Source organism: Carlito syrichta, unplaced genomic scaffold (genome assembly GCF_000164805.1).
Source record: "Carlito syrichta isolate Samal-C Ts95f unplaced genomic scaffold, Tarsius_syrichta-2.0.1 Scaffold314134, whole genome shotgun sequence".
In the NCBI taxonomy this organism is placed as follows: Eukaryota; Metazoa; Chordata; class Mammalia; order Primates; family Tarsiidae; genus Carlito; species Carlito syrichta.
The window spans coordinates 280,347-290,788 of NW_007258230.1; the positions used below are offsets into that span (position 1 = coordinate 280,347).

General features: G+C 36.7%; 1 protein-coding gene across 1 annotated transcript; it reads left to right on the forward strand.

Moving 5' to 3' along the window:
- The first annotated feature begins 344 nt into the window (after nucleotides 1-344).
- On the forward strand, nucleotides 345-9,971 carry TWISTNB (TWIST neighbor). Its single transcript, XM_008071164.2, has 4 exons — nucleotides 345-656; nucleotides 5,039-5,180; nucleotides 8,115-8,323; nucleotides 9,478-9,971. Exons 1-4 carry the CDS (start codon nucleotides 403-405, stop codon nucleotides 9,890-9,892), a joined length of 1,020 nt encoding a protein of 339 aa, XP_008069355.1. The 5' UTR covers nucleotides 345-402; the 3' UTR covers nucleotides 9,893-9,971.
- Nucleotides 9,972-10,442: the final 471 nt, after the last annotated feature.

Sequence of the window (10,442 nt, forward strand, 5' to 3'; positions counted from 1 at the left end):
GGATTGGGTTTACCGCCTAAAAGATATCGTAAATCTTTTTGATTTATTAGTGTGCAGTCCAAGCTTGCAAAATTCTACCAAAACGATCAAAGCGGAACTCCCCCCCCCTTAAAGAAACATGCTAAAGTCAATGAGGATGATGCAAAAATACAATTGCCCGTCCTTAGATAAGATGTGAGTTGGCTTTCGCGCAGGCTCAATACCTACCACAGGCTCCAAACTCAGTCCTGGGAGCGCGATCAAGTGGTTTCTTTCCCTCTGCTGGTCAGACCTGCATATTACAGCGCAAGGAGAGGAAATTCCTAGGGGCGTGATTGCTGGTGATGACGTCACACAGCGCGTCGGGGGAAACGCGGTTGGTTTGCGTCAGTGGTACGCGCCTTGGGAAAGCTGACATGCAGCATGGCTGCGGGTGGCTCAGAGGCCCCTTGGCCGAAGGCGGCTTCGGATGGGCCCCTCGTAGGAACAGCTGGCGTCCTACCGTGCCTGGAACTGCCAACCTATGCTGCTGCTTGTGCGCTGGTGAATAGCCGCTACTCCTGCCTGGTCCCCGGGCCGCACCGAAGGCACATCGCGCTTTCGCCTCGCTACCTCAACAGGAAACGCACCGGCATTCGAGAGCAGCTCGATGCGGAGCTCCTACGCTATTCGGAGAGGTACCGGTCTCGTTGCCTTCTTCTCTAAGCGGACGGTGACGTAACGAGGCCTTCTTTTGGGGACGGAAGGGGCAGCGGGTCGATGTGCTGTTGGCTCGGCAGAAAGGGGGCAAATGGCAGAGGTCGTCGTGGCCCCCAGGAGCTTTGCCCCGAGCGTTTTTAGAGTCACGATCCGCCCCTCAAGGTCGGGTAAAGATCTTCTCGGGCTCCTTTTCATAGGCAGAGAAGAAAACTTAAAGGTGAGGTTCAAGTGTTGGCGGAGAGAGTGGAGAATCTACCTCTAGGGGTAAAAACAAACCCGGGGTCTGCAGACCTGGTAGGCCTAGTTCTGTTTAGCATTGAAAGTTTCATTTATACTCTTTCGGATAATGTTTTTTTTCATTTGACAGTTAAATGTAAATAGATTATCTCTCATTCCATAGAAACGTTCAACTGTAAAACGCGTAGGGCGACTTTTGTTGTTTGTTTTGGCCCTGGTCGTTTCTCCGTGTTCTCTTCTCTTGCACCTGATTAGGGATGAGGAAAAAACCTTTGGTTTAATTTAAACTAGCTTAGTCTAGTTTAGTTTTTAAGAGCAGAATTTATCCAGTCTATCTGGTGAACCTATTGCTGTTGGGAGAGGAAAAACAAAAAACAAACAAACAAAACCTCCTGTTGTATCTATATTAAGATAGCCAAAAATGACTTGAAAACTCAGAGTTACAGAGGTGTGTGTGGGGGGGGGCGCTTAGGGGGATGTACTTTGGTCCAAAAGAAGAATTCTAAAACCACATGAATGGATTTCCTAGGGATTCATAGTTGTCCTTTAGGAATTCCATGAGCCCTTGGAAATTGCAGGAATTTCCTATGTGAATTTCCTTAGACATTATCCAAATCTTTCACATTTTCTCAAGGGATCCTGGGCCCCCCTGCCCCCCAGGTTAAGAATCAATCGCATCTATATACAGCTTCTGCCAAGCAACCAACGTGTACTTGTATATTTATATTATATCCCAAGGACTTGAGATATAAAGACAAAAATTAAAATCCCTGTGTTTAAGGTATAGTAGAGATATAAATGTAAGCCAGTAAATCCAATGAAGTGTTAAAATTTGACAGAATCCAAATTAAGTTATAGTAAGAGGACCGGTTAACTGGAACTTGGGACCTTTGAGAACAACTTGATAGATAAGAGTACTTTCAGATGGTAGCTTTCCAGGCAAGAGAGTGGCATAAACAAATGGTAGTAGGTGTTAATTGGTTTTCTTTGACTAGAGGACTGTAAGTATAACTGGAATGAGTTTTATGTCGGGGGGGAAAAGCATTGGAGAGGAGGGCAGGGGATCTAAGATGGGGTAGAAGATGACTCAGAGGATAGTTCTTTTTGTTCCTTTCCTACCAGTTTTTGTTGTTGTTTGTTTGCTTGGGGGGAGGATTGCTATTCTTTGTTTTGTTTCCTGTTTCTTAAGCAAGGTTAGTGCTTTATCCTCCCAGAACCCTCTAACTCAGTATTGGCACATTCTTGAGAGAGTAGTGCATATTTGTAATCTCTAGTACATAACCAGGTTAAGCAACAGCACTTGGTGCCATCATGTGATAGTTTAAAAAGGATAAGATAGTGAACAAGGAGACCAATTAAGAGAATGTTACAGTTGTCCAAGAGAAAAAATGAATGGAGAGGATGGATTTGAGAGAGGTAAGGATATACAAGGTGATCACTAAACCTGGAATCACAGGCAACTATGTTGCTACTTTCTGTAATCAATTATTGTTACGCTTGACAGGCTGGGGGAAGTCACCCAGAGTGGCTCTGAACAGATACAGCACCTCTCCTTCCATGTTACTTCTGAGATATGCCAAAGACTCATGTTTACTCAGCTACAAACCAGGCATCACATATTGAACTATGTATTATCAATGAGGGACAAACGTTGAACATATATTACTAAATATCTCAAGAGAAGAGGCTACCACCCTGACCAGATATCTACTTAGAATGATTTCTGAAAAACAAAAGTAAAGGAGGAAAAGGTATATAGTGTTGGGTGCTTGTCTTTGTATATCTGATGTCTTTTAATAAGTTGCATGCTGTGAGTTGCTTTCCCAAAGGCTTGATGGAGTTACACAAATCCTGTTGAACTTAGGCTCTATCATCACATTCCCTAGTTAGTGGTCTGAACCCCATAGGACCCAGCACCTAACTTTTATAAGAAATATTTTTCAGTGCCACCTTTACTGTTGTGAAAACTATCTTTACTGTGCTGAAATGAAATCCATAGATAATATCACATACCCACACCATTTACAAAAAATCTATATAGTTCTCTAATACGATAGAGTAAAATATATTTTAATAGACTGATGCTCACGCATGACTACCTGGGAAGACTGAAGTAGTTAGAGTTCTCCTGCATCTACACCTAAAAATCTGTTGGTTACAAATGTACATTGATACAGGTGTTTTGAATTGACAATGCAGGTAACACATTAGCCCCAATCACCAATGCTTTCCTGAAATAGTTGAGTAATTCTTGGTAAAGTTACACACAATCGCCCCTTGAATTTATGTATTACTAAATTCCTGCAAAGTTGTTTTTTTTGTTTGTTTGTTTGTTTTTGTTTTGAGTTCGAGTCTCACTCTGTCACCCAGACTGGAGTGCAGTGGCCGCTCCCGGCCACCGCAGCCTCGACCTGCTGGGCTCCGGCGATCCTTCCGCCTCAGCCTTCCAAGTAGCTGGAACTACAGGCGCGCGCTACCACACCCGGCTAATTTTTTTTTTTTTTGATTTATTGTAGAGATAAGGTCTCATCAAGTTGCCCAGGTGGGTCTCAAACCCGCGGGCTCAGGCAATCCACTCACCTCAGCCTCCCAAGGTGCGGGATTACAGGCTGAGCCACCGAGCCCGGCTATGCAAAGTTTCATGTATATTAAAACCATGCAAAGATGAAAGAGTTAGATTATGTGCTCAGCAATGTATAAACAGGCTTGTCCCTTATTAAAAGTCAGGCAAAGCTGGATATTTCTTCATTGTTCATGGTACATGAACATCCTGTACATGGTAGACTCTTTTCCCTGGCTTTTGCCATGTTTATGAAAACCATAAATAGTAACACAAAGTTCCAAATGCTCCCTAGGAGACCACAATATTCCTTCCACTTGAGAATTACTCTCTGGTAGTCCAGAGGGAGGGCTTTGATTAGATGAAACAAAGTCTTAATTTCTGTTTTTTTCATATAGTATGGCAGTTACTTTTGCTTTTTATTCCAGCTCTCTAACTCTGTTTTCTGTGTCCCTAATATTGTCGTAGTGATGGTATGATTCCTGCTTAGGAAAGCCACGTGCAGAAATTATCAACTCAAAAGATTGCTTTCCTGAGTAAGTCTTTGAGTTTATGATTTTCCTAACTTAGTAGTTATTCAAATTTCTTTACTGTGGCTCCTGGCTGTTTTTCTAAACATGTATTAGGAATGAATTCTTTTCCTTATTTTATATGAATCACACTAGAAATTTAATTGAGTTCAACAAAAAAGCTCTTCTCTCCTGTCAAGGGCCTTAGATTCATGTGTGGAATTCAAACACATATACAGATAGATTCAGTAAAACTAGATTAAGTACAGTGATAAAAGATGTTTATGGGGTTCTGTAGGAGTAGAAAAGTGATTTCAGCTTTGTCTATGATACTCAAGGAAGTTTTCTCCAACAAGTAGTGGGTAATGAGGCCATGATGTTTTTCTCCATAGTAGTTATAATTTCTTAATAACTGGGAAATGATATTTTGAAAGAGAGTTGCCTCATAATCCTGACTGTCAAATTTGTAGCCTAAAATGTCAGAGTCAATTCTTAATGATGTAGTTGTGTTTCTTAACATTTCCATTTACTAGCAGTTACAATTTGGAGTTTTTCTGTATTAAATCATTGACTCTAATATTCAGGGTCTTCAGCTTTAACTCAAGTGCATCCCTTGCTATATGTCATCAAGAATTTCAGTAATGGTGGGTAAACCAAAATTTTGCCTGTTATTCAGTCAACTCACAGAAATACACAAACATTTTCCTTGCAAAACTCTATGATTTGTCTTTCTAGCATGACTAGAAGAATTCAAATAGGTAGCAAATAGGAAGAAGGGTCAGTTTATTGCTCGAGCATAATTGGACATTTTGTTTCTAAGTACCTTAGAACAATCCTTTGAATAATCCTTTTTAACTTAGCCTACACATCAGAACCCATAGTGAAATACAACTGCTGAAGTTGTTATAGACTAATCATATACTATTGTGTTTTTCACCTAGGTGGTAAATTTAGCACATGTGTACTTTTTGGACTCTTAATATCTAATCAGTATGAAAATGGTCTAGTTAAAAGAGGATAAAATGTTTCATTTTTCTCCTCTTTCTATTTGCAGTCTTTTAGGTGTCCCCATTGCATATGATAACATCAAAGTTGTGGGTGAACTGGGAGATATTTATGATGACCAAGGACACATTCATCTTAACATTGAAGCAGATTTTGTTATTTTCTGCCCTGAACCAGGGCAGAAGCTTATGGTATGTATGTAATTTTTTTCTAACTTTCTTTGTACAGCCATATAATTTGGAAAATTTTAAGAGACTATATAACACCCTAGGACTCAAATAAATTGCTATTGTGAGTAAATAAAAATTAATTTAAAAAAATTATTTCTATCATTTCAAACTAGGTAAGTTTTAAAATTTCATCTTCTGAAAAAACATTCATGCACTGAATATATGTCCCATCCAATTTATTCCTTGCATAGTATTAGAATGATTTTAAGGGAAAAAAAAAAATATATATATATATATATATATATATATTATTTTTAAAAGTTTCAATTGTACAGAAATATCTTTTCTTTATAAAGGATTCAAAGAATCTAGTAATATATGAAACAGGAGTTAAAATGGGGCAGGCAGGTAATGAAAATGAATGAATGACAGAGGACAGGATGGCAAGTCTGCTTGGAAGTGAAGGCCATTGGGGAAGGTCTTCTGGTTTTTCAGAAGTTAGAAATGCAGGAATTGATGTGAAATCTATACAAACATTGTTCCTTTATCCTCTTTACTTACCCCTTTCTTCCTTCAGCAGTTCTCTGTGTGTGTATATATACATACACATATATATTTTCATGTGTTTTTTCTTAGCAATTAAGCAATTCCTATAAAATATTCTTTAATAGAGCAGAACTGTTAATGAACCCTTGATACCATTAATAAAAATATAGAACAGTTTCACTGTGACAAAATCCACAAGGCACTTCAATTTTTTTTCAATATTATACTAATAGAAATAGTATCTTTTGCTTGTGAAACTGGCATTTTCAACCAGATTCCATGTTATTAAAGTTGACAGTAGATTTGTACTTGAAACTTTCCAAACTTAACTTTCGTCTGCTTTGTGTAAATTATTATTTTAAATGTAAGCATGTAGTACATGGAAATAATATTTAAATCACATAGAAAGGATAAAATGGAAAATACCCCTTTTATTCTATCCACTACAACAGAATCTAGACCTCTAATATGAGGGAGTATCCCAGAAAAAAAACCAGAATTATCTTTTCACAGGGTGGGACCCTTGTAGAACAGCCTTCCCCTGCTATGCAAGAGTTCTAGGAACCCTTCAGCATCAGTATACCAGCTAGTGTTGTGGAAGGCTGCATTCAGCTTCAGTGAATTTTTTTTTGGAGATTCTTTCAGTGTGTTTGCCTTTTTCATGATGAGTGATTTATGAACACACCTGTCCACACCATGCTGAGAGTTCAGCGGTTTTTTGACTAAATATGGCATGGCCCCTATGCCCTACCCTCCCTATTCATCTAATCTTGCTCCAAATGACTTCTTTTGTTTCCCTGATGAAAAAGTCCTCAAAGCGATACATTTTTGCTGATGTGGAAGAGATGAAACAAAAAATGAATGAAGCACTAGAAGGAATCCAAATTGACATGTATGAAAATGGTTTTAAATAGCAAAAAAAGTGTCTGAATCAGTATATTGCATCAAACAGAGTACTGTGAAAGTGACCGAAGTGTAAACATGTAAGATAAATTCCAGGTTTTGGAGGTATCCCTTGTAAAAGTGACCAGTCACTTTTTAAAATTATGATTTATGTTTAGTGAGATATAATTTACATATAATAAAATGCGTCTTCTTTCTAAGGAGATGGAATTGTTTATGGACTTGATAAAATTCATTGAACTAAACAATTGTTGAACCAATATCGATACGTTATTAATAAATAAAACCTACAGTTTACATTCTATGAGTTTTGACAAATGTCTAATGGCATGTGTCTACTATTGTAGTATACAGAGTAGTTTCACTTCCCTAAAAATCCCTTGTGCTCTACCTGTTGATCTCTCCCTCCCTTCCTTCCTCCCTGCTAATGCCTGGCAACCACTGGTCTGACAGTCTTCATAGTTTTGCCTTTTTTGGAATGTCATATAGTTGGAATAAAAGAGTAGATATTATTTTCATATTGGTTTCTTTCACTTAGCAATGTACATTTCAAGTTCATGTCTTTTATGGCTTATTTCTTTTTATTGATAAATCATCCATTTTATAGGTGTGTCAGTTTGTTTATATAGACCATCCAAAAACTACTAGTGGGGACAGCAGATTCTTGATCATGACAGATAGAGTTTTATTCTGTCACATATGTAAAAGGTTGCTAATGTTAAACAGCATTGTATACATGTCAGTATTATTTACCATTTTACAATTCAGAGAACGTGAATTTTTTAATATTTCAGTTTTCATTCATATACTTTATATATATTGATTCTGAGAGGAACACAAAGTTTTATGGAAAGTTTTATCTTAAGCTTAAAATCATATAGTGTGTACTTTTATTTTAGTTTTAAAGCTCCTAATGTTTTTATTATTTCACCAAAATGACCATACTCAAGATTTACATATAGAGGATAAGCTATCTTCTAATAGGAATGTTTGCATCATCTAAATTGAATCATTAAAGAATGCATTTTTAAGCTTTGAAATTTCATCTGTTTACAGAAATGTAATAATGGATTCCAGTTATAAAAAGCATGTGCTTCCTGCCTTCAGGTCTTTTTCACATGCAGCTTATATCAGAGAGTATTTTCTGCTTGTTTTCAGTGTTGTCAAAGAATAATTCCCTAAGGAAACCTACAGTGGGGAGTTAAGGTGTTTTTTTGTTTGTTTTGTTTTGTTTTGCAAGTCGGGGGAGTTGTTTATCCAGTTAGACCATTAATATGCAATTACTTATTTAATAAAATTTGAGCTTTCTAGAAACTAAATAGTGTTCTAAAGTGATGTTTTGGCTTGACATGTGGTATGTTTTAATTGAGGTAAGCTTTTCCATGTTAAATTAAACCATTAATTTGATATTTTCTCTTTGAAGATTGTCTGAAGCTTGTAAAGTTTAGTTCACCTTTTAACTCTGTGAATCTCTTCTTGATGTTCTGCTTTCTTCCTTGTTCTCAGGGTACAGTTAATAAAGTGTCTTCTAGCCACATCGGCTGTTTAGTACATGGGTGTTTTAATGCCTCCATTCCAAAACCTGAGCAGTTGTCAGCTGAGCAGTGGCAAACCCTGGAGATAAACTTGGGTGATGAACTAGAATTTGAAGTATTTCGTTTAGATTCAGATGCTGCTGGAGTATTCTGCATTCGCGGAAAACTAAATATCACTAGGTTAGTTCATCTCACATAATTATTGTTGGATACTTGTTTCTATTTAATTCTGAATTTAGAGAACATAAGCCCCTCTTTTAAAATGTTTACAGCATGTTTATTAATGTTTTCAAACCATAAAGTCAGTATAAACAGGAATCTAAGTAATCTGTAAGCATGCATCAAATAAATATTCAAAACATCTGTGTCTAGGTAACTACTCTATATTTTAATAGTCTGATTTAACTCAGCATTCTGTAGTTTGTTGTTAATTTTTTAAAAAGTTGATCACTGCACCTGAAACTACTTAAGCACAATTATATTGCTAACTGTCAGCTTGTCATCTGTGCCAGGTAGGTATTTTCTGGATTATTTATGGTACTGTGTGGATTAAAGTTTTGGAACAGCTCTCCAATTGAACTTTCTGTAATGTTAGAAATGTGCCATATATGCATAATACAGGAGCCTCACTAGTGACCATTGGAAATGTGACTAGTGTGACTGAAGAGTTACATTTTGAAAGTTATGTCATTGAAATTAATGCAATAGCTATATGTACCTAGTACACATGCATAGGACTTTGCAGTTTAGGAGAGAGAGCTGCTTCATTGAAATTTGTTTTATTTTAGTGGTATAAAATAATTCACAACTTTGAAGTAACACTACCTCAGTGTAGGTTAAGTAGAACAATGGACTATTATTTGAATCGGGATTGAAATAGTAGACAGGAAACACCATTACTTTGATACATACCAGAAGTATACTTTCTCTCTGTCAAATGTCAGTGGTTTGGCTAATAAGCCTGGGTATTATGATGTGTAATGCTCAGCAACCAAATTCTCTGAACCAAACCAAAAATTAGAAGACATGTTTTAACAAGATTTTTATGTCATTTTTATGTGTGAAAACAGTCTGGGAGAAGTACTTTGCAAGCAAAGAATTTGACATTTAATGTTAAGTTAATATTGTTGAATTTAACATTCAACAGCCCATACATAAATATTTCAGTGGGCTGAGGGATAATAGAATAGAATATTTGAAATTTATGCCAGTGTTATATATTACACTGCTGTCATTATTTAGAAAATCTTGACCTTTTGGGATATTCTTGACCTTATTTTGTTCTTTGATCTTTTTTCTTTCTGCTCTGTTAATTTTTAAAATTTAATTTACAGTTTAAAATTTAAGTGCCCTGAAGTTCCTGCAGAAACAACAGATACCTGTGCTGAAGAAGCTGTAGAAAAACCTCCAAAGAAGAAAAAGAAGAAGAAGAAAGACCCAGAAATATGTGAAGTGGACGATGGTGCCACAAAACTAGCAGATTTTACAGATGATACCCCAAAGAAAGAATCAGACCTGCAGAATACTAATAATGTGAGTGGCCTCTGGGAGGACGAACCGAAGAAGAAGAAGAAGAAGAAAAAGAAAAAGCACCAGGAAGATCAGGACCAGGACCCTGTTTTCCAAGGCAGTGACTCCAGTGGTTACCAAAGTGACCATAAAAAGAAAAAAAAGAAAAGAAAACACAATGAAGAGGCTGAATTTTCCCCAATTTTGGAATGCTCACCAAAAAAGAAAACAGAAAAGTAATTATCTTTAGTGCATTTTAAAGATGATTCAGTTTTTAAAAAATTGAATTACATTCAATAAATTTATAAGCATTTTTAAATGATATGAAATGTTTATATATACCAGTAGTTTACAAAACCGGAAACACTTGATTAGGAGTTGGAGGTTTTTTGTGCTACAAATTATAAAACCGATTATAAATTAATTTGGGGAAACCAATATTATTAAAGTGCCATTTAATTTTATACAGAATCAAAAGATAAGAGCTGCTTTCACTCTTGACCCATATTTTTCCAGGTTTTACAGTCTACATAAAATTATTTCTACAATCTCAAGACTAGCAAAAGGACTTTATAATACAATAGTAGTAGATACCATCTTTAGTCATTACATACTGTTGGATTTTGTTTTTTAAAATCTCAGGACATTCGTCAGGGCCTTTATCATGGTATATTAGTCTGGTTTACATTGCTGTAAAGGAATATCTGAGACTGGGTGATGTACAAAGAGGTTTATTTGGATCACGGTTCTGCAACTATACAAGAAGCATAGTGCTGGCATCTGCTTCTGG

What these genes read in the sequence shown, in the direction of transcription:
- TWISTNB (XM_008071164.2), top strand. Translation starts at nt 403, where the DNA reads ATGGCTGCGGGTGGCTCAGAGGCCCCTTGGCCGAAGGCGGCTTCGGAT. An exon ending in CTCCTACGCTATTCGGAGAG is followed by an intron (nt 657 to 5,038) that starts GTACCGGTCTCG and finishes TTCTATTTGCAG; the next exon opens with TCTTTTAGGTGTCCCCATTG. An exon ending in AACCAGGGCAGAAGCTTATG is followed by an intron (nt 5,181 to 8,114) that starts GTATGTATGTAA and finishes CCTTGTTCTCAG; the next exon opens with GGTACAGTTAATAAAGTGTC.